The 24,215-nt window shown below is 34.6% G+C and overlaps 1 protein-coding gene across 26 annotated transcripts in view; it reads left to right on the forward strand.

Annotated features, from left to right (window-relative positions):
- GRIP1 (glutamate receptor interacting protein 1) overlaps positions 1–24,215 on the forward strand; it is a 369,729-nt gene that overhangs the window by 318,926 nt on the left and 26,588 nt on the right. For 7 of the 26 annotated variants that reach the window (XR_015728735.1, XR_015728733.1, XM_087873165.1 and 4 more), the window contains exons 8-17: positions 217–364; positions 945–1,114; positions 4,954–5,109; positions 5,774–5,926; positions 7,420–7,606; positions 14,141–14,286; positions 16,083–16,163; positions 20,488–20,557; positions 20,808–20,953; positions 22,760–22,937. Coding sequence is in view for 22 of the 26 variants with exons in the window: in XM_087873165.1 (XP_087729291.1) it covers positions 217–364; positions 945–1,114; positions 4,954–5,109; positions 5,774–5,926; positions 7,420–7,606; positions 14,141–14,286; positions 16,083–16,163; positions 20,488–20,557; positions 20,808–20,953; positions 22,760–22,937 (1,435 nt within the window). In the remaining 4 variants the exon portion in view is untranslated. Of the gene's footprint in view, positions 1–216; positions 365–944; positions 1,115–4,953; positions 5,110–5,773; positions 5,927–7,419; positions 7,607–14,140; positions 14,287–16,082; positions 16,164–20,487; positions 20,558–20,807; positions 20,963–22,759; positions 22,938–24,215 lie in introns of all 26 variants that reach the window. The other 19 variants (XR_015728734.1, XM_087873173.1, XM_087873166.1 and 16 more) reach the window with 6 other exon arrangements.

The raw sequence follows: 24,215 nt of genomic DNA on the forward strand, positions 1-24,215 counted from the left end.
ACAGCTGTATTCAAGGCAGTTGTTATTGTACTTTCAAATCTTGTTTCTGATACAATAGCCATTTTTAAAATAGCAAGCCAAAGTATTTTACTAATTGTTATTTGGTTGGAAAGATATACATCCACTGTTTTAAAATCCATTTTGGAAATTATTTATTGGAGCCCTTCAAAATGAATTAAATATGCCGTTATTAAGCACTGACATTTGCTTTTACAGATTCAGTAACAACAGCTTCTGGGCCACTGCTTGTCGAAGTTGCCAAAACCGCTGGTTCTGCTCTGGGCGTTGCACTATCTACCTCAATGTGTTGCAGCAAGCAAGTCATTGTTATAGATAAAATAAAATCTGCAAGTATAGCAGATAGGTGAGTTGTAGTGCTCCCTGTTATGTCATTCATCTGTATACAAATCATATGGAAACATAATCTGGCACTCAGAAGAGCAATTCACACATTAAGAGTATGGATAGCAGAACCATCAGAAAGAACTAAATTGTAGACAGGTCATGTTTGTAAACTCAAAATCTCAGCTCCAAAAATGCTTTCTCTCAGTAAAGTTATTCCTCCCCAAATATCTGCTAAATCTTTAATGCTACATTTTCTTCAAAAAATTATTCCAACTATTGAGTTGAATTCAATTTGTGCTCCTTTCAATCTGTGCAATTCTTTGGTGACTCTGGAGAGTTCTGGGAATTATAGGCAGGTTACTTACCTGCCTGTTCTAGACAAACTGGCAGAAATGGTAACCAAAATTATTTTTTTCTAAGTACATTGAAGAAAAGCCTTACCAAATAAAAATCAGCATGGATTCCATAAAGGTAATCCTGCCATATCAGTCTTGTAATCAAATAAAGAAAAATTCTGAAAGAAATAGCTGTAAAACCAGTGAACGATATACTTCAAAATCATACAGGACTATTTTGAAATGTTTTCTTTTTTTCCATAGATGTGGTGCATTACATATAGGTGATCATATTCTGTCTATTGATGGTACTAGCATGGAATATTGTACTTTGGCTGAAGCAACACAATTTTTGGCTAATACTTCTGACAGTGTCAAACTAGAGATCCTTCCCCATCATCAGACACGTCTTGCACTTAAAGGACCAGAACATGGTAGGATGATTATATTTCCATTATGTTTATTGAATTATTTTCACACAGCTGTTTGAATTCATTGGGACTTGATTGGAATAAATGTGCTTCACGTGAATAGAGGTGCTGAAGTCTTGCTCAAAGATTTGTATATAATTTTATTTTTATAGGTATCCATTATCAATAGGTGTTTCACTCTATACTGCTTTAACTACCTTATTTATTGTTGTTATATGCAACAATGTAGTTCTGTGCATTTTGAATATTCCTCTGAGTATAAATTTGGGATCATTTTCAGCCAATATAAGACTGGCTGATATTTAGGACTTGGTTAATAGGACTTTGGTTGACACGAAGCAAAAATTAAATTTGCTCAAACAAAATTTCATGTTACTGTGTTAACATGAAAGAATATTGCTAGCAAGAATATTGCTAGTTACTAGCAAGAATATTGCTTAGTTATCCAAGGTGGATTAAGAGAACATCTTGTACAAAGCAGTGATAACTATGTGTTAATATCTTAAATAATAAATTAGAAGATTTAGGGTGGAGTGAAATGCAAGTTAGAGTGGTAATGATAACTAATTACTGTCAGTAAACAGGCACTAACAGGCAAAAAGAAAGGAAATATCACAAGAGGAATATTTCTTTCTCTTGTATTTCTCACCCAAAAAAAAATCTTGATATTACAATAGGACTGGAGACTAAAGTAATAACTTTGGTTTTAAGAAAAAGTCAGTTGCATAGTAAATATTTTTTTAAACATTATACCTAAGAAGAGGCAAGATGATAGAAAAGAGTTATAAGGAAACTTCTTCAGTCCCAGAATCCTTTGTGCACAACTTTCAAATTTTGGCATAATTTCTACATTCCTATTTGTGGTGCTTTCCTTGAAAGATCAGTGTTCATAATCATAAAGGGAACTTTCACAAGTAGAAAAGATTCTTTGCTACAAAATGTACACTAAAACAAGGGAAGCATATGGTGTATTTTATGGGCTAGGCATAATCTAGTTAATTCAGTGTGAAATGCATGAATAGCGATAGTGTCTCTTTTCATTCAGAAAGTACTCAATCATTGTCCTTCCTGGATGATTAAATCTGCCAAGTTTTCACTGGTCAAGAGAATTGATCAGTCCCTCTCTGAATGTGTATCGGTTGCCATCTGCTTAAGAAGGCAATTATAAGATTGTTAACTGCAAAAAGCCTTTGATTTGGAAGATCTCTGTAATTATAAGTCAGGCTCAAGCATTCTTCTCCATGGGTAGAGTGGTTGAGAAAGTAGTAATTTTACAGCCCCATGGGATTTAGATAAAATAATTATCTGCACCCATTTTAGTCAGTGTGAGATGTACCAAGAGTGATTCAGTTATGCTGGTGGATGTCTGTTTCAGAAGCTAGAAATGGGGAGCTCCCATATTCTTCAGGAATTTTGATGCTATTGTCCATGGCATTGAGGACATGTGATTTAGTGGTAAGGTTATGTGCGTTTTGTGGTACCCAGATTATTAATCTCAGTTATCTCATAGTGATAGGTTCTACCTTGTTGCCTATACTGTTTAATATCTATGTGAAACTGCTAAGGAAAGGATGCAGAGTTTTGGAGTGGAATATCAGAACGCTAATGATATCGACTCTGCTGTTTTCTATATCCAGTTCCCAGGGCTTAATCAACATCCTTAAACATTATCTGATTTTGATAATGGTCTTGATAAAGGACTGAAGGCTGAAAATAATTTCAGATAAGGCAAAGGCACTATTGATCAAAAGAAATTTGAACTCAGGAACTGAGATAAAATTTGTTTTGGTTGGGGTGTTCTCCCCAAAAAGAGCACTTGTAAACTTTGGGATTACATCTTGACCCCTAGCTGTCCCTGGATTTCAGGAGAAAGGTGGAGTAAGAGCACAATTGCACAAGTATGGTTAGTACATGAAACTGCAACCCTGAGCCAGCCAGATTTACTGATAGTTATACACACTGCAATCTCTCTTGATACTGTACATGCATTATTTGGGGGTAAAATGCTGGTGCAGAATGTGATGGCTAATTTATTACCCGGTGCAAAGGTACAGGATTCAGTCCTGTATTGAAAGATAATGAAAGCCAGTTGCCTACTAAGAACAAGTGAAGATGCTGTGGTTCATGTTTAAAGCCCTAAAAATATACAGCCTGACTCTCTGAGTACTTTCCCAGTACTGTAGGAACACACCTGGTCATGATCAGCAGGAGAAACTTTTTTGAAGATTGCCCATTGTGAGAGGTTCACCTATTTGATATGTGGGAGAGGATCTTTTTCTATGAGGCTCCGATCCTGTATTATGTACAGTACTCCTCAGAAAAGAATATTTGATTCCACTCCCCAAAATTAGGAACACACTTTTTTCCAAGCTTATAATTGTTAATTTCATTGTTACTGATTTTAATTTTGACTTCATGTATATTTTATTTTATTCTAATCTATTTTAAGTATCTGTACAAAAGAAACAATATAAATTTAATAATAAATAAAGATGTGTAATTCTTTCCAAATTACTGGTGAATAAGAACATGCTCTGTTCAGTGTTTAAAATGTTTCTTATGTTTGTTAATTGCAGCAACATTATACCTAGACAACCCAGGAGAAAAATATACAAATATGATTGATAAAAGAATCTAAGAGGAAACTTCCTTTCAGTCCTTAGTGAATAAGCAAGGAGAAATTTGAAGCCTATTTTATATTTTTTTTCATGTTTTGTGTCAATATATAATAATTTAACATTTTAACAATGCAATAGCACCAGCAATAGGAATAGCACTTAGACTTATATACTGCTTCATAGTGCTTTCCAGCCCTCTCTAAGCGGTTTACAGAGTCAGCATATTGCCCCCACAATTTCCTCATTTTACGCACCTCGGAAGGATGGAAGGCTGAATAACCTTGAGCTTGGTGAGATTCGATCTGTCAAATTGCAGGTAGCCAGCTGTCAGTAGAAGTAGCCTGCAATACTGCACTCTAACCACTGCGCCACCATGACAATATAAGAATTGGAAATTCTCATATATTTTGAAGAATGTATATTTAATAAATTTAGGATTACTTTACCCTCCCTTTTACCTTTTGATGGAGGGAGGGGAGGGGAGAATTCTTAAGGTAAATTTGATTCAGAAGTGACCATTACAAGGAATAGCATTCGTTTCCTTTCTTGCATTTGCGATGAAAAATAGTCTGAAGAAATTCAGAGCAATAAATTATGACTTTGAATTTCTGTTTTGTCTTTATTAATAATTCTCCAACATTGAATTTTTGTTTTGATGTTTAAGAGATGGAATTCATTGCCCTAAATAATATAGTACCAGTGATAGATGCTGATAAAATTAAAATGTCAAAGTAATAAATTGAAATGACTGACATGTAAACCACATAGTAAATTACTATGAAAAATATATAGCCTCTTGTTTGGTTTTTGGTTTTTTAATATATGCACATTCACTTAAGGGGGTGGATATTTTCTAAGTTTAATTACCAATTGTATCTTATTTATGCTGATAATGTTGGATTAAATGATTTCTTGAAAGGGTTTAATAACGGTAGCTAAAGACAGGGGCAGATTAAAAATTGATTGAAGATGTTCAGAATTTTTTTTGAAGTATCAAACCCATCAGTGCTGGTATTGTGGAAGGTTGTGGCATACATTCTAGGATTTGCTTATCACCAGAAAAAGGAAGGTGGTAGGAACAGGATATTTATCCAATTACTTTCATTTCCCTTTTTAATTTATTTATATTATCCAATTACTTTTCCCCATTTACTCATAATTTTCTGGTTTCTTTTCTTTTCATTTTTTTAATATGTACTTTCTCTCATTCCTTCATGTGGGCAGTAAAGGTTCAAAGGAGCAACAAGCAGATTCTATGGGATCCTTATGCCAAGAGTCACAGCAGTGCCCTCAGTTACCACCATTATAACACCAAACACCCTGATCATTTCAGGATGCCAGCTTTGAAATGCCAGAAAACACCACCTCAAAAAAGTCTTTGTAATGTTCCATACTTTTTCCTTCAGACATCTGTTGTTGTTGCTGTTGTTGTTGTGTTATTGTTGTTTTCCTAATGACATTCTTTTTCTCATATTCTTTTCCTATTTCTGGCTTTAAAACCTTTTGGTTTCATAGGGTCTAAGTGTTTGTCACAAGCACGTTCAGGTTATTTCTGACATAGTATCTTTTCCTGCTTTAATTCTCATTTTCATAAGGAATGATAGTTTTTGAAAACTACAGAGGTTCCAGTTTTCCTAAACACATTGATGTACAGTTAAGTACTTTTTAAAGGAAATACTTTTAAATGCAAAATCTATGTCAGAAATTATCTTTTTCAAATGCTAGATTTGAAAATGTGATTTCTAAACACATTGGTATGTATTATTTCATATAACTGTGTGTTTAGAAATGGTTGAAGTAATTGTGAGAATGACAATTGCCTATTTATTTAAGAAAAACAAAGTTATGCTTTTGTTCAAGCTAAGAGTTTTTTTAAATAATAGACTTCAACCTAAAAATTGTGATTTGATGCCTAGATTTCATTAAGTTTCTGATTTGGTTAGTGGAGACTTATAAACTTTAGGCAGTGTCCATCTTGTAACAGATAGTTACAAACACCAAATCTAGAATGCTTTGCACCAAATGTGCCCTTCTCTTTCAACAGCCTTGGTATCTTCATCATTCTCTCCTGCCTCCATGAGTGCATACAGCTTGAGTTCACTAAACATGGGAACTTTACCACGCAGCCTCTACTCTACTAGTCCAAGAGGAACATTGATGAGAAGAAGAATGAAAAAGAAGGACTTCAAAAGCTCATGTAGGTGATACAAAGGTTATATGTTTTAGAACACGGTTATGAGTCACATCTATATACTGTATAGTACACTGTAAATAAGATTTATTTGGAGTTGTAAATGAATGAATTATTTTATGCCTACATTATTGTTCAGCTGCTTCCAATTCTTTGGACAGTAGCTAATGGACAGTACTAATGGACAGTAGCTAGACAGGATTCTTTGTCAGTAAAATCTTCTTTGAGATCTTGTAAAGTCATGTTTATGGGTTTGGAAATCTGCAAGCAGCCTCAGGAAGCAGTCTCATAACAATCCAGCAATTAAGAAAGCAGTCTTGGAGCAAATCAATCTTCATGAAAGAATATCTTCTGGTAGTTTTTTATTCCTGCTTTTTTGGTTTATGAGCTTCTCTCCTTAACTAAACTTATAAAAACGGTAGTCATTTTTATCTGCTAAGTAGAAGCTTGACAATTTCTCTTATAGAAACTTGTAGCCTTATATAATTATATACAAATCTATTATTGTGATTGCAGTTGGTAGATTGTAGCTATTCATCTAATATTTGTATCCAAAATGGAGACATATGGATGATTTTCCATCAAGATTACATCATTAATGGACTTGCTAAATCTTTTTGAACAGAGGTCCACAACTCCTGGGCCGCAGACCAGTACCCATCTGTGGCCATGCAAGTGAGCGAAGCTTTATTTGCGTGGCCTGCATGGACTGTGTGGGATCTAGATAGCACGCGAAACCACATATGCCCAGCCCGTGAAATAATTGTTTTCTACAGAACTGGTCCCTGGTGCCCAAAAGGCTGGGGACTGCTGTTTTAAAAGGTTGAAATCTTTCCTGAACAAATTTTGAGCAAAATGGCCATGGTAGAGAAGCATAAGAAGGTCTCCCTGGATGAGAAAAAAAATTAACTTTTGTATCAGTGCATGTAACCCAATGTTATTATTTTCACAAATATCTACTATACACAGCTTTCCTTCTGTACTATAGTCAGGCTTTTCTGTAATAAATATTTATAAACAGGACACTTAAAATACAAAATTTAATAAGTGTAGCTTTTTAAAGACAATCTAGAATATATTTGACTGCAGGATGTATACAGTTTGCATTACCCTTTGTATTAAAATAGTATTACAAGCCTGGTAATAAAACATATCAATCACATGGCTGGGACTTTCTAGAAGCTGAGTATTTAAGGACCAGAAATTTGACTGGAGTAAAGACAGCCAATCCTCTGATTCTGTGACTGAAATAACTGACCTACGGGGTTTTAGATCATCTCTTTCACCTATGCACCCAAACACTAATTCTAATATTCCTTGCTCTTCCTAGGTTTAGCTAAGTACTACTATATGTTGATTCTGAATTTTCAGTATTCTAACTGAAAATTGTGACACTTGACATTTTATTACAGTTTTTACATAGATAGTATTTGTATCAGAAAATGAATTCACTTGCTATCATTCTGAATGTCATTGTTTCTCTTTAATATACTTTACAGTATCACTAGCCTCTAGCACTGTTGGCTTGGCAGGGCAAGTTGTTCACACGGAAACCACCGAAGTAGTGTTGACAGCTGATCCGATTGTAGGATTTGGAATACAACTCCAGGGCAGTGTGTTTGCTACAGAGACATTATCATCTCCACCTCTGATTTCCTATATAGAAGCTGACAGTCCAGCAGAAAAGTGAGTTTCTTTGAAATGATTGGTAAAGTTATTAGCCCTCTTTATTGCTTAGCCTTAGAACATCTTCGATCCCTTTCAGTAGCTATTTTCTGGATTCAGATAATTTCTCAGGATTGTTCACTAAAAAATGTGAGACATACTGTCTTTCCTATTTTGATTTCAAAGGGTTTTTTTTAAAAAAAAGTGATCAGGCATGACAAAAATCACAATTACTCTTTGCGTTATCTAGATGACGACCTTTGACAGACAATTGGATTTAAAATAATTAGATAAATTTTTTCTAATGGAATCTGTGAAGCTTAATTAAAAATTTGCTATTTTAGATTAACAGGAAAGTATAAGGACCCGTGGTGGTGCAGTGGTTAGAATGCAGTATTGCAGGCTAACTTTGCTCACTGCCAGGAATTCAATCCTGACTGGCTCAAGGTTGATAAGGTCCTTCCAAGGTTGGTAAAATGAGGACCCAGATTGTTGGGGGAAATATGCTAATGATGTAAACTGCTCAGAGAGTGCTGTAATGCACTCTGCAGCAGTATATAAGTCTAAGTGTTATTGCTATTTCAATTTCCTAGTTCAGTTATAACTGATATATGATACTTTTATGCTGTAAACTGCCCAGAGTCGCTTTGAAACAAGATGTGTGGCAAATAAATGTTAATAATAATAATAATAATAATAATAATAATAATAATAATAATAATAAGTTGAGCGACTATGGAGGAAGAAATCAATGGTTATACCAATAGTAATAGGAGCCCTTGGATCAATACCCAAAGGACTGCCTAGATACAGGGAAATTTTGAATTTATTAGACCTGAATATCCTGACTTTGCAAAAAACCAACCTACTCGGAACTACCTATATACACAGATCCTACCTTAATAGCTCTTAGGTCCTTGGTTGCAACTTGAACTGTTAAATTTTTACCAGTCACAATAATAATAATAATAATAATAATAATAATAATAATAATAATAATAATAATAATAATAATGCAAAAATGCAAATTTAAATATGCCATGGATAGATTACAAGAAGGCATTTGACACATTACCCCATAGCTTAATTAACACCTGTCTGAACTCTGGAATCAGCAAAAAAAATTGTATATTTTTGAAAGCAAATATGCAAAAATGGAAAACAGTTCTAAGAGCAAATGAGGAGAACATTGGCAAAGTCAACATCAGATGAGGAATCTTCCAAGGGGACTTACTTTCACCACTACTGTTCAACATCGCATTAATTCCACTGATAATAATCCTACGAAACACAAAACTGGGCTACCAAATCTCAATCCAACATGGCAAGATAAACCATCTACTGTACATGGATGACTTAAAACTGTATGCGAAAAGGCCCACTGAACTTGAATCAACACTCAAAACAGTTCAACTGTTCAACAGCGACATCAGAATGCACTTTGGACTTGAAAAATGTGCTATACTATCCATGCAGCGAGGAAAAAATGGAAAAAATAGAAAGAATAGACCTGGGAAATGGAAGCATCATGAAAGCATTAGCAAAGGATGACGGTTACAAATACCTAGGCATATTGGAAGCAGATAACATCCTGAATGGAAAAGTCAAAGAGTCAATGAGAAAGGAATACATCAGGAGGGTCCGCAAAATATTAAAATCAAAACTGAATGCTGGAAACATAATTAAAGCCATTAATACATGGGCATATCCAGTGATATGCTACCCAGCTGGAATCATCAACTGAACTGTAGCTGAACTGGAAAACCTGGACCGGAAAACACTTAAACTTTTGAATATGTACCACGCTTTACATCCATGAAGTGACACCGACAGGTTGTACCTGCCAAGAAGAATAGGGGGCAGAGGGCTATTGCAAATCCATCAAACTGTAGAAGAAGAAAAATGAAGTTTGAATGATTATGTGAACCAAAGCACAGAAAGATTGCTGCAGGCTGTGAAAACAGAGAACATTATAAAAATAACAGAAACAGGCAGAATATAAGGAAAAACAGTTGGATGACAGATTAAATGGATGGAAAACCAAAGCTTTGCATGGACAGCATTTGAAAAACATTGAAGGAAAATGTGGTGACAACTTGACATGGACATGGCTTAAGATGGGAACCATCAAGAAAGAAATGGAAGGTTTAATACTCACTGCTCAAGAACAAGCACTACAAACTAATGCCATGAAAGCAAAGATACAAATATCCACCGGCAATCCAAACTGCCAACTTTGCAACAACAAAGTCGAAACTGTTTCACATTTAATATGTGAATGCAGCAAAATTGCATAAACTGATTACAAAGGTAGACACGACCGAGTTGCTAAATTAATCCACTGATCATTATGTAAAAAATATGACTTACCTGTATCCAAAAAGTCATGATAACATAAAGTGGAAAAAGTTATAGAAAATGAGAAGGTGAAGATCTTGTGGGACTTTCGAATACAGACAGATCATCACTTGGAACACAACACGCCAGATATTACAGTTGTCGAAAACCGAAACGTACAATTTATTTATTTTTTTTATTGAAAAAGTTTTTCAAATACAAATTTTCACCCCTTTTTTCTCCCCCCCACCTCCCTAACCCCCCCTCACCACCCCTCCCTCTGTGACTTCTTCAAAGTAAAACCCAAATTCATAACAGATTATGTAATACTTTACCATCCCCTTGCTCCATCCCCCAAATACTGACCCTTTCTTTCTAATAATATTATTATATCCCCCTTTTACTATACATTTCAAAATAACATTCTACTATAACATTGTATAATAACTTCTGGTTTAGCATAGTAATATTATTATAACTCCCAATTTAGCAATAATCTGCCCTTTTTCTCCTCCCCCATACATATATCTCTTAAATCAAACCTTTTATGTATATTAATATAACATTTCAAAACAATCTTCCACTTTAAGACTATATAATAATATAACATTTCAAAGCAGCCTTCCACTATAAAGCTATATAATAAATCCTAATTTAACATTTATTCAACTCATAGTCTATCCATTTCCTCCACTCCCATAAGTATATCTCTTAAACATCCCTTTTCTTAAACTAAACAAGCAATAAACTAGCCTGTCTCCACCCACTTTCCTGCAAAATTACCATACATAACAATTTTTAATATCTTTATTCTTCTGCCCACCCTACTAAAAAAATATTCCTTTATATAGATAAAATCAATGACTTTAAACTTGTAATCCATATAATGTCTTCTATAATGTCTTTCAACTGGATTGTTAACTCCATCACCCATATTAGGGTAATATCACATCCTAATTCCAACAGTATGTTCGGAATCCTCAGTTATCATCTGCCCCCCATCAATAATAAATATCTTCATGTACATATAAAAAAAAAAGAAAGAAACAACCACCCGAGTGACATTATAATTGTATTCCATATAGTATCTGTAGTAGTGGCTTTCTTCAAGATTATTAATTCCAACCATCATAATGGGGTAACAACCAGATCCTCTGCATGCCCCAACGTAGCTCTCTTGCCATGTAACTCAGCATAAACGTAATACATTTATCAAAGAATCCAAAATAGATAATTCCAATCCAACAGTTTAAGGCCCTTTTCACATCCCAAAAATACGGCACTGCAGAGGTCTGTCACTCTCCTCAAGATAATATAAACTAATACTTCGCCTCAACTGTCTTTTCATATATTCAATCATCTTTTAGATAACTGGCAACGCTGTTGCCTAGTTTAAAATTTTTTGTTTTTGTGAGACCTATTTCTTTTTTTCTTGACTTTTTGTGGGTTTGATCTCCATCCTGATTTCCTTTCTATGAGTTGTATATCAACTGTTCGATTTTTGTACTGATCTATAACTTGATCTTGTTGGTTTTGCTTTTGTGGCTTAGATCGCCATTCAGGTTTCTTTTCTATAAGTTGTGTATCAACTGGTTGATTTCCATGCTTGTCTGTGACTTGATGAGTCATCACATTAGAATCCAACTCCGCTTCTCTCGTATTTATAAGTAGTCCAACTGAGACATCTAAAGGATCCAAAAGCGATTCATCTACGAAGACCTCTGTAGCTCGATGTTTTTCCATTATTTCCAACTCCTTCTGCTTATCCTGTGTTATGTATGAAGATGTTGAACCCATTTTTAGAATCTTATAATAAAATTCTTCTGCTTTTTCAACAGTATTTAATTGGTATCTTTCTCCTTGATATCTCAGTATTATACCAACTGGAATATCCCACCTAAATAAAATATTTTGTTTTTTAAGCTCAGTCACCAGGAATCCAAATTTCTTTCTGTCTACTAACATCTTGGGCAGTAGATCTTTATATATCCAAATCTTTCTTCCATACAGTTGTAAAGTAGAATTAAAAGATTTTTGCACAATATTATTTTTTATTTCTTTATCTGTAAAATAAATCACCACATCTCTAGGCAGTTGCCTTTGCTTTGCAATCCAAGTGTTTACTCTGTAGACTCTATCAATCTTGCAAAATACCTCCTCAGGATGAACCTTTAAAATCCCAACCAGAATTTCAGCAGATATTTTTCTTAAATCATCTCTATTATTTTCCTGTAATCCTCTCATTCTGATCGCAAATTCTGTGAACCTGTGTTGCATCATTAAAACTTCTTTTTCAATCCGTTGTTTTATATTTTCTACATTGCAAGTCTTATGATCAACTTCTATTTTAAATTTTACTTCTGAGCTATTGTCTTGAATATTTGTCAAATCATTTTCAATTCTTTGTATTTTATTATCCAAATTATAAGTCTTGTCATCAACTTCCTCCATTTTAGACTCTAATAACTTAATATTATTATCCATCTTTATAAGTATTTCTGAAAAAGTATCAGCCACTGTTATAATCTTTTGTTTCAAGTTGTCATACTTTGATTGTATCAATTCTTTAATTTCCTGCTTGAATTTTTCAAAATTCTGGTTCACAATCTCATCCCTTCTTGCTATCTCCTCCAAGACAAATTCTTTTAAGTTAAAATCATTTTTCTGAGTCTGTAGGTTTGAAGCTTGTTCACGTAGTTTGTGAATGGGGGAATCCCCCCCCCGCTGCTTGTTTGTCTGGCTTTGTTAGTTTAAACGCCATCCTGCCACACAGACAAACTCTTTTTTAAGAAAAGAAAGCTTCTTTCCAAACAAAATCAATATCAGATCTCCAGAAAGAAAGAAACATAAAAGTAGAAATTTTTCTTCTCAATTGTAGCCAGCAGTATTTATTCTGCTACTTTGTAGCTTGTTAAACTATTCAAACGGAAGGACTCTCGCTTTCAGCTTTCCCTTCTCAAGCCTCAGCAGTCGCCATTTTAAATTTCTTTTTTCCTTTCTTCAATATCATTTATAAAGTCAATGAAAATACTTGCGATTTAGAGTCCCAGGTCCAGATCTCATCCTCTTTGATTAAACAATCTGTTAATTTTCATTAAAAGGCTTGTTCTCGTTGCCTGGCTCTGCAAAAAGGCAGAGGTCTCCCGAAGCCCGGAGCAGCAGCGAGGGAAATAGGGAGCCTCATCTGCTTCATCCCCAAGAGTAAAAAAACACTCTGGGGACTTCGCAGAGAGCTCTACCTGCCCTCACCTGCTCTGTCTCACATTTCCTTATGGAAATGGAGTTTTTCGAGCTGTCTTTCAGCTGTAAAGGCGGCTCTTTACAGGCGACGGGGCTGGCGGTCCCAAGGGACCGTCTGGCAGCGACGGAGAGCAAACCGGAAGTCTCCAAAACATACAATTTATTGACATCACGGTACCAGGTACCAGGTACCATCACGGTACCAGGAGATGCCAGAGTCGAAGAAAAAGAACTGGAAAAAATCATGAAATATCGCAACCTGGCCATCGAAACTACACGGCTATGGATGAAACATGTAACAGTGATACCCATTGTCATCGGCACTTGGTACCATGTCCAAGAATTTTATAAGATACATCAACAAATTGCAGATTCCTGCAATAACACCAGCGGAACTACAAAAAACTCTGCTACTTGGAACATCGTCCATCTTAAGAAGGTATTTGGTTGATACCTAGGACGCTGGCAGGAACCCGTATCAACCATTAGCACCAGTCAGTGGTATTTGTGATGCATTTTTGAATGTTCAGTTGACTGAGTTTCATGTTTAATGAAGTGAGAAGAAAACAGTTGTGCATACACATTCTTGCAATGTCAGGAATAGTTTTTAAAGCAGCTACACAACCCTTGCAAACATACATCTGCTTTAACAATTGCAAGCGAAGAACATTTTTCACCCTCCTGAACATTGAAACCCCCCCTCTTTTTAACTGAAATTGAAAAACACAAACCCCCTCATTATCACCACTGCTTTTTAAACTACTTTGTTAATATTTTATGCTAAAACCATGCTGATCTTAAACATAGAATGATATAGTTTCCTTGGAACAAAATTAGATCAAATTGCAAGTTTTTGGATATGATAACTGAGCAAGCTTTTAATGGAGAACATGTAATTTTGTTATCTTTCATAACAGTTAAATTGGGTTTATTCCTTTTCCATATATTGGAATCTTATTTGCTTCATTTTGTGTGAAGGTGTGGCATCCTCCAAATAGGAGACAGAATACTGACTATAAATGGGATCCTAACTGAAGATAGCACATTTGATGAAGCTAATCAGCTCCTCAGAGATTCTTCTATCACTAGCAAGGTCACTCTGGAAATTGAATTTGATGTTGCAGGTATGAGTAGTTGAGTATTCCATATACTAAAATGGTGAGAATTTAATCCATTTGAATTTGTTATTACACATACATAGACAATCCTAGTATATGCCAATATTTTATTAATATTCATCCTGAATCTTTCAAAGTACAGGCAGAATTTATTTTGCGGCTTATTCAAATACATCATACACCATAGGCAGAAAAGGAATTACCTGGAATAATTAGAAACAATGTATTAAAAAGAGTTGAAATGATAAAATTAACAATCGATGTATAGAGAAATGAGAAGAAAATAAATTGCCTGGAATTTTCTATGCATTATTAATTACAGTCTTGGTGTAAAATTAATTAATTAATTAATTAATTACAGTCTTAGTGTCTATTAATTATAGTCTCATTAATTACAGTTGTGGCTAAGAGAGCCTTTGTACAACTTTGTGTTGTATACCAGTTGTGCCCTTTCCTGGACTGCTTTCAGTCTGTCAAGCCAGGTCATCTCACCCTTGGACTACTGGAATGTGCTCTACATCAGGTTACCCTTGAAGAGTATCTGGAAGCTTCAGCTGATGCAGACGCAGCTGCATAGTCAGTTCCTGGGTCCCTGTAGTGACCCATGTTACATTCCTGCTCTACAAGCTGCACTCGCTGCCAGTTTGCTTCCAGATCCAATTCAAGATATTGGTCATCACCTTTTCCATGGCATGGGTCCAAGCTATCTGAGAAACTGACTCATTCTGACGGTATTAGCCCACCCACTCATGCCAGCAGAAAGGGCATGCTGTGCACCCTGTCAGCCAATGAATTTTGGCAGGCAAGGTCCAAAAAAAGAGCCTATTCTGCTGTGGCTCCTGCCCTCTGGAACATCTTGCTCCCCCCCACTCCCGCCGCCCCCAGTCAGATCCGCTCTTACTCTTCTGGCCTTCTGAAACTAGCTTGGGGCTCTAATTGGGATGAGGCACATTGGGGGTGTATAATGGAGTAAAAAATATCCCATCTTCTCTCTGCGCATACTTTGTTCCCTCCCTCTCCATCCTGCTTAGTTTGATTTTAATTGAATTTTAAATTTAAAACTTTTATTTATTGTTTGAATGATTTATTCTGTATTTTATTCAATATCTGTAAATTGCCTAGTAGCCTTTGGCAAGATAGGTGGCATACAAGTTTGATTGATAAAGTAAGTAAGTAAGTAAGTAAGTAAGTAAGTAAGTAAGTAAGTAAGTAAGTAAGTAAATTAAGGTACTGCTATATAAGCTAAGAATGGGTGAGATTTAATATATATATAAAAGAATAGGATTAAGATTACTTTTTAACTTATAATAGTATATGAAATAATATTAGAAACGTTGATATAATAATTGACTGAATTATCATTAAATTCAGGCTGCTGATAAGTATTTGTAGCATCAGAATGTTAAATATTTTAAACATACTGGTTATCTTAATAATTCGTTATGCAACAGTAGTAACACTATTTTTAGATAAGTATTTCAGTATGTTGAAAGGGTTTTTCTAATAATTATGGTGTACAATTAGTTAAATCATTGTTGATCTTTAAAACTTTTAAATTTTATGTGATATTATTATATGTTAAAGTTTGCTCTTCTACTTTTCAGTCCTTTACCTTAATAATCAATGCAACATGATTATTTTAAATCACTAACCTAAAATATAGTTCAAGATTTGCTTTACTTACTTTTTTGACTGAGAGTTCTGAACTGCTTGAATAAGTATCTTATATATGAATTATGAAAATGCAATGAATGGATTTCTACTTGGCATAAATGAATAAATGAAGCACCTTTTAATTACAGAATCTGTCATACCAAGTAGTGGCACTTTTCATGTAAAACTACCAAAGAAGCATAATGTAGAACTTGGCATCACCATAAGTTGTAAGTGAAGTAGATTTTTTTCATCATCTTTTCTTTTATAATGTTGGTTGTCAGTAGAGAATTGTAACATGATAGTGTACACTTTATCTTGCTTTGTCAAACTAGAGTTATTGTTGTTTTTATTATTATTGTTGTTGTTATTGTTATTTAAGCTGGAATCTACTAAATCACTTAGGTACATGAAATTTTGTCAAGCTTCTGCAATAATTACATCTTTCTTTTTGTAAATATAGTCAATGTTATTTATAGCAAGGATGAAATGTAAAAGGAATTACAAGCTTAGTCCTTCTGGAGAAAAGTTGAGGCACAAAATATTAATACAGAGAAACAGACATTTTCACTACTTCACTTATTTTATTTTATGCACAAACACACAATGTGTGTGTGTACACACAGTTTTCCAGACATGTGGAATAGGATAGTTTGAAGTTCAGTAACTTCAATTGTTTACTACATAGTCTTTTTCAGGCATCCTCTCATATGTCCCATCCAGTGGTGGGTTTCACTTACCTTTGCTACTGGTTCGCTCATGCGCGCATGTGCAGAACATATTTGATGATGTCCAGGTGGGTGGGCGGAGCCTCCCCAAACCAGGGCAAACCGGTAGCAACCCATCACTGGTCTCACCACCCAAAGAGTTGGGTTGGTGGGAACTTGTGTCAGCACCCTTTCTATAACAGCATCTCTGTTACTAAGTTCTCTCCCTCATGAGGCAAGATTCTGAATGGACTTTCTGCAGATTCATAATGTTTCATAAAAAACTCTTTTAATATATTACTGTAAAATAAATTGTTTTGTTATACACCAACCATGCCAATATTGGCGAATAAGTAGTTATAATATTTTAATATCCCCCTTTGTAATGCTGTATCCTCTTATAATTTGGTAACAGTTTTAATTCATAAATAGTCTAGAACCATGATGGCAAATCTATGGCATGCATGCCAGAGGTGGCACGCAGCACCATCTCTGATGGCACACGAGCCATCGCCCCAGGTCAGCTCTGCTGCACATGCATGCGTGCCTCTTGCCAACCAGCTGGTCTTTGGATCTCTGCCACGCATGCACTGGGATGGGGTGCGTCGGGGGCATGCACACGTGCACGGGGCACATGAGGGGGGCATCTGCACATGCACGGGTGTGGGGCATGTGTGGGGGCTGCACGTGCATTGCATTTTGGGGGTTCAGGCACACCCGCTCTTTGGCCATTCAGTCCGGAAAAGGTTAGCCATTACTGGTCTAGAATCAAGATAAATAATGATAAAAGTCTCCAGATAATATCCAGATTATTCCTGGTGATGTAATTGGTCAAAATAAGTCCTGCAGTATTTAGCAAAGTAGGTGAATTAGTAACTGAATGGCACATTATTTTGTATGTGGTGCTAAAAATGCTTAGGATATATTTAGTGTAAATGAGTTTTCAACAATATATTCTGGATACAACATAATAATTCTGGTGCAACTTGTGGATTCATTGATTTATTTTTAAGCAAACTATTAGAACTGAGACTATACTTTTATCAAGTGAATGCTGGTATTAAAAGTAATATTACCATTTGATTTTAGAGGACAATCTGTTGAGCATTGTAATCTGGTAATTGACTCAGTTCTCATTTACTGAATTAATAATAATAATAATAATAATAATAATAATAATAATAATAATAATTTTATTTCTATACCGCCCTTCTCCCGAAGGACTCAGGGCGGTGTACAGCCTATTTAAAAACACAAAAACAAAACAACAATTAAAATTTAAAATCATTAAATAATTAGGCTCCAATTAAAATCCCAGAAATTTAAAATACCCCAATTTAAAACGTTATGTTAATAGCCCAGCCTGGCGGAACAACAGCGTCTTCAGAGCGCAGCGAAACACCCGGAGGTCGGAGATCTTACGTATTTCCGGGGGCAGTTCATTCCACAGGGCTGGAATTAGATAATTGATAACAATATTTGTATTGTTATGTATGTAGTAAAATTAATTTGTTTTAATAAACTATATATTTGAAACCTGCATTTAAGAGATGTAAGGATTATCAATTTAATATAATTGGTTTGCTTTAAACCAATTAAGAGATATGCAATATATATTTTTGACAAATCATATTCTGTAACATAAACCAAGCTATTTTGAAAAATCTACTGAAATATATATATTAATGAATGTTAAAATATTTTGCTGCAAATAAACCTGTATTGCATTCATAAAAAGAAAGCAGCTCACATTCTCTGGTCTTGATTTAAATCATAAAAATAGATTTATATCTAACCAGTATATAATACTGGTTTTTCACAGGCGTGAAATCTTCATCAGTTCTCTGTTTGCAAGATCTGATCCTTATTCAATTCACATTTGAAAAGTTTATATAAGTTTACTTTTTTTATTTAGAAATGAATACTGCCTCTGGCATGCCACCTGGAAAACTTATATTTTCTAAAAATAATGGTAAAGGGGAATAGGATTCCCTTATAATTTCTAAATTTTATTATTCAGTTTATATGCTTTCTTTTTATTTATTGCAATGTTTATTGCAACATCGAGGTAGTGCACAACAATTCAAAAATGCCACAAATGCAAGAGTGTTTAAAGTTAAAATCAAAATTAAAACCAGCAATTAAAATAAGTAGCAGGTAGAGAGTCAATTTGGTCCAGTGCTTAAGGCTTACCACACTATAAACCAAGAGACTGTGAATTCTAGTCGTGCTTTAGGCATGAAAGCCAGCTAGATGATCTCTCTCAGACCACAATGTCAAGCTTAGGCAACAAATCAATCATTCCTGTCACAACCAATGGATGAACATTTGATTTATCCAAAAAGTGGGAAAATATTAGGAAGGAAAAAAATAAGCATAAATATCATTGATTGGTAAAAGACATGTGTTCTTGCCATGTTCCTAATTACTGGGAACTGCTTAGAAAATATACTGCATAACCCAGAGACCACATAGGAATCATAGTCACTTTTACCGTGCTTAATAGACTTTTGCAAGGTACTGCAATTTCTATACAATGAAACATCTTAATAAATCAAATACCTTTTTAACACTCTTACCTAGAAGTAACATAGCAAGATTCAGCAAGATTTGTGTTGAATTAGACTACTGATGTATCCTAGAATATTTTTAGTGGCTATTTTCAAATGGGAACCATCATAAATTTTATTACTAGAAGGAAACAGGAGCCTGTGTAGGGTACCATTTGCAGTACAAATTGTGGTATATAGTTTAAGAAATTTTAATGGAGAGCATATAATAATTTCATTCTTTCAAGAATTTCAAGAAATAAATTAAAGGAAACCTTTCCTGATATATATCCACAGTATAGATCAGACACTTATGCCAAGATAACATGTATAATATATAAAAATGAAATTGCCCTAGTATAATACACCAAATATGCATATTCTCCTTCCATTTAATTATGAGATGTTCTTGCTAGCATACAAAAATATATGTGTAAATATTTTCTATAAAATATTAATGATAGAGTAACAAATTTAAGCAAATAAATGAACTTATACACATTGATAGAATGTTCACTAAAAATGGAAAAATGGATACAGTATTTTAAACCATGCAAATGTTGATATAAAAGTAGTGGATGATAAATTGTCTTTTGGGAGAAATGAATGTTGTTGGAAAAGGTGGAAATAGCTATGAATAAGAGTATACTTCTGCCCACATTATTATATGGACAATGAGAGTAGGGTATGTCAAAAAAATTCCATAAAATTGAGTTCAGTGAGATCATTAAGAAGCATATATAATAAAAGAAGAAGAAAGGGTCAAATGTGAATGAGTGCTAAATTCATGTGGACTGAAGACAAAGATGAGTGACCAGTACAAAATAAGTACCCTGAGGTGCTTTAATCCCATAGAGAGAATGAATGAGGATTTACAAAAGAGAGAAAGAATAAATCATAAAACAAATATATGAACAAAAAATGAATGGATTAAAAAGAAGGGGAAGATCAAAATATTATCCTTAGTTGAATGAAGTTGATAACGTCTTCAAAAACAAGACAAGTAAGAAGTTTAATGAACAAATGGTAACATGTGACATGTATAGTCATAGTAAACATGACAGTTGTTTATGAGAATAAAAAGAAAGGCAAAGGTATAGTGACTGATGTTGATGGAAACTGTTTCTTTTCCTTTTTCTTATTTCATGATTTCAATTTGTTTGACTTATTATGTCTATTTTCTTTTTTACATCATATAAAGTTGCTTACCCCAAAGAGAAGGAGCATGTGGATATGCATGTATGGATAGTTTGGGGGGATTATTTCAGCTGCAAATATTTGTGTATTCTGTATTTCAGCTCCATCTAGTCGAAAACCAGGGGATCCTCTTGTTATTTCAGATATTAAGAAGGGAAGTGTTGCCCATAGGTGAGTGCTTACAAGGTGACAAAGATTACGTTGCCTGCTCACATTTCTCAAACTCCCTGTATTTTTAAATGTTCTGCAATTGTAAAAGCAAGTGCTTCCCTTGGTATAAAATGCTTTTATGTGCTACCTCAAATATGTAAAACAAAAATCATTTTCATTCTTAAATTTTAAAAGTTATCATTATTTGAATGAATACCCAAATCAGCTTGTTCAAAACATTAATCATATAATGTATTCCACTTATTAATAGAACTGGGACCTTGGAACTAGGTGATAAATTGCTTGCCATAGACAATATTCGACTGGACAACTGTTCCATGGAAGATGCTGTTCAAATCCTGCAGCATTGTGAGGAACTTGTAAAACTAAAAATTCGCAAGGATGAAGATAACTCTGGTATTCACAGTGAGCTATGAAACATTTTATGTATATAAAAAATGCCTTTGGGATGTAATATAAGTAAAATATTAAATGGAGAAAGTATTCATAATATGAATGATGATTTAGTACAGGCCAATGGCTTTGATGTTCCTGTCTTGTCAAAGATTGGAAGAATAAAACCTCCTCATTAATTTCTGACGAATGAGGAAAGTCACTTTGCTTGGATCATATATATTTATCACAGTGCCAGTTCAATACCACTAGAGAAATGTTATACTGAAAAATGTTGTCTCAAGAATTTCAGAATTTTTTTAAAAAAACTGTTTTAGAAGACACCACATTTATTCAGATCCTGCCCCGTATATACACATGTATAAACATACACACATAACTATTTAACTCCCTTGTCAAAATGTAAAGAATCGTACTAGCTTCACATGACAGACACACACACACACACACACACCATGGTCATGTGTTTGCAGTTTGAGCACTTGGCAACTGGTTCACCTTTATGGCTATTTGCAACATCCCACGGTCATGCAATGTTCAATGTTTTTTGCCAGTTTCTGGCATTTACTTCTGGTTCCCAGGAAAAAAACACCTCTTGGATAAAATGAATTAAATTAATAAACACAGTGTTCACTTAACACCATGGCACTCATTTAACAACTGTGGTGCTCCCTTAATGACCACTTCAAAAAATGTCATAAAGTCAAGTCCAGTCATGTAGTGACCCACTTAACAATCACAATGACTTACAACCATAATTCCATAATTCACAGTCATAAGTCAAGGACTTCTTTTGCAAACACCTATACACTAGATACATACATGAAGGCACTCAACACAGTGAAATAACAAGATGGAATGGAAAAATTAATAAAAATAGAAATCAATATCTGAATTAAATTCATCTTAATTGTATTCTTCCTACCCTAGATAAAAAGAATTGTAAAGCATTTTCAAATCATATATGAACCAGAAGCGCTGATATAGATAATTAAGAGAAACAAACACTAACAAAGATTCTTATCCTAACTGTATCAGGATTATTGTTGGAACCCATTGGTCTGAAATCTGTTTTTATCCCAATTTTCAAAATAACAAGAAAAGATACTGAACTGAGTCCAGTTCTGATGCTGAAATTAAAACTGGTGTTCAAGTAGCAATGGCTGACATATTTGGCTCAGCTTTATATTAAATTGAACTAAAGGAGTTTGGATGTGTATATGGAAAATAGCAATAGCACTTAGATTTATATACTGCTTCACAGTGCTTTACAGCTCTCTCTAAGTGATTTTACAGCATCAGCATATTGCCCCCAACAATCTGAGTCCTCATTTTACTGACCGCGGAAGGATGGAAGGCTGAGTGAACCTTGAGCCTGGTGAGATTCAAACTGCCAAATTGCAGGCAGCCGGCAGGGAGGCAGCAGAAGTAGCTTGCAGTACTGTATTGTAACCACTGTACCACCATGGCTCAAAATCTTTGCTTTAACTTCTTAAGAGCACTTAGTTACCTTTTACTGAGATACTGCATTGGCCCATTTTACCTAGATGTGATTATCATCCTGATTATGAATCACCACAGCTAGAAAGAAATTGTTTACATTTTTACAGATATATTAGGTTTAAAATCCTAGCTTTGCTTCCACGAAAATGGCAGGCGATTTGCTGGTTTGCCTGTGACTTCACCTGTAGTCATCAACATAGAAGGCAGTAGTAGCCTAGATATGTATCTGAAGCATAACAGTTTGAGGATGTGTATGCTGATCATTTTTCTGAATGTATTATTTTTTTTCATTCCTTCTTTTATAAGAGACCAATTGCATCCTCTTGGCATGTATTGCAGATGAACAAGAGAGCTCAGGAGCAATTATTTATACTGTTGAGCTCAAGAGATATGGAGGACCTCTTGGGATCACTATTTCTGGTACTGAAGAGCCTTTTGATCCTATTATCATTTCGAGCCTTACTAAAGGTGGATTAGCTGAAAGGTAAATTGACATAAAAGTATTTGTAATATTCAAGTGTAAGAGGTCATTCAACCTATGCAATAATTCTTAGGAATATATATAAATGAAATAATTACCTTTAGCCTTTTTCTCTTGATATATATTATGAGATGAAGATGGTGATGATAATGTGATGACAACAATGATGATGACTTTTGGAACATGACCTACTGTTACCATAAATCATTAAAGATCCATCAGTGGTAAAAGAGTTTGACTAGGAGTAAGAAAACACAGATTTTAGTCTCCCCTTGGGCAAAAAGCCAGTTGTATGATTTTGAGCCAGTCACTCTCTCTCAACTCAAAAACAATATCAGACTCTGTACAAAATCTCTGAAGAAACAAATATCTTGCTGAGTTGACAAGAAAACTAAAGGAAACTAAATCACACTAGTCCTGTTCCCTCCCTCCCTCCCTCCCTCCCTCCCTCCCTCTCTCTCTCTCTCTCTCTCTCTCCCTCCCTCCCTCTCTCCCTCCCTCCCCCCCTCCCCCCCCACACAGAAGCAAATATATATGCCTTTCTGTCCTGGCAAAGCATCCTTGCTTCTACCACATCCATATATCACATCATATCTTTTGTTCTTTACATATTTCATTTCTCCCTTTTTAAACTCCATCTAACATGACTTTCTCAGTTTTCCGCCTTTCTCTTGGCCAATTTATTTCTCTTTCATATATTTTTGTGATTTGGCCCTCATTCATTTTTTTCTATATCATCCATTAATTCAACCCAATTTTTTCTTTTTTACCCTGTTTAAGTACTCCATTCCAACTGTATTCAGCTTATATTTATTTTTCTATCCTGTAATTTACTTCCAAATAATGAAGTGGGCCAAAATTATCTTTTATATAGCCATTTTCCTAACTTTAACAAATATTTAGCATAAATTGATCCACTTGCTGTATATCTTTTCATAATTTTAGGTAAAATGCAATTCTTCATTTCTGCTATATATCAGAGATTCAATACGTTAATTTTCAGATTCATAATCCTTTTTGCATCATACAATATATCCAAAATTGTCTGCAAATAATTTTAATTATCAGCCAATATATTACATAATGTATATGAAAGTACATAAGTATGCAGTCATTCATGGTCCTATCCACTACAAACATTTCTTATACATTCATCTATTAATACATTGAACAACCAAGATGATATAAGATCCTCTTATTCTGTCTTCAGTAATGAACTATTACTAAGCATTCTGTTCTATAAATTCTTTACTTGCCTCATATACTGCTCTTACTGGGTTC

Source organism: Pantherophis guttatus, chromosome 7 (assembly GCF_059756535.1).
Source record: "Pantherophis guttatus breed Tessera chromosome 7, ASM5975653v1, whole genome shotgun sequence".
Classification (NCBI taxonomy): Eukaryota; Metazoa; Chordata; class Lepidosauria; order Squamata; family Colubridae; genus Pantherophis; species Pantherophis guttatus.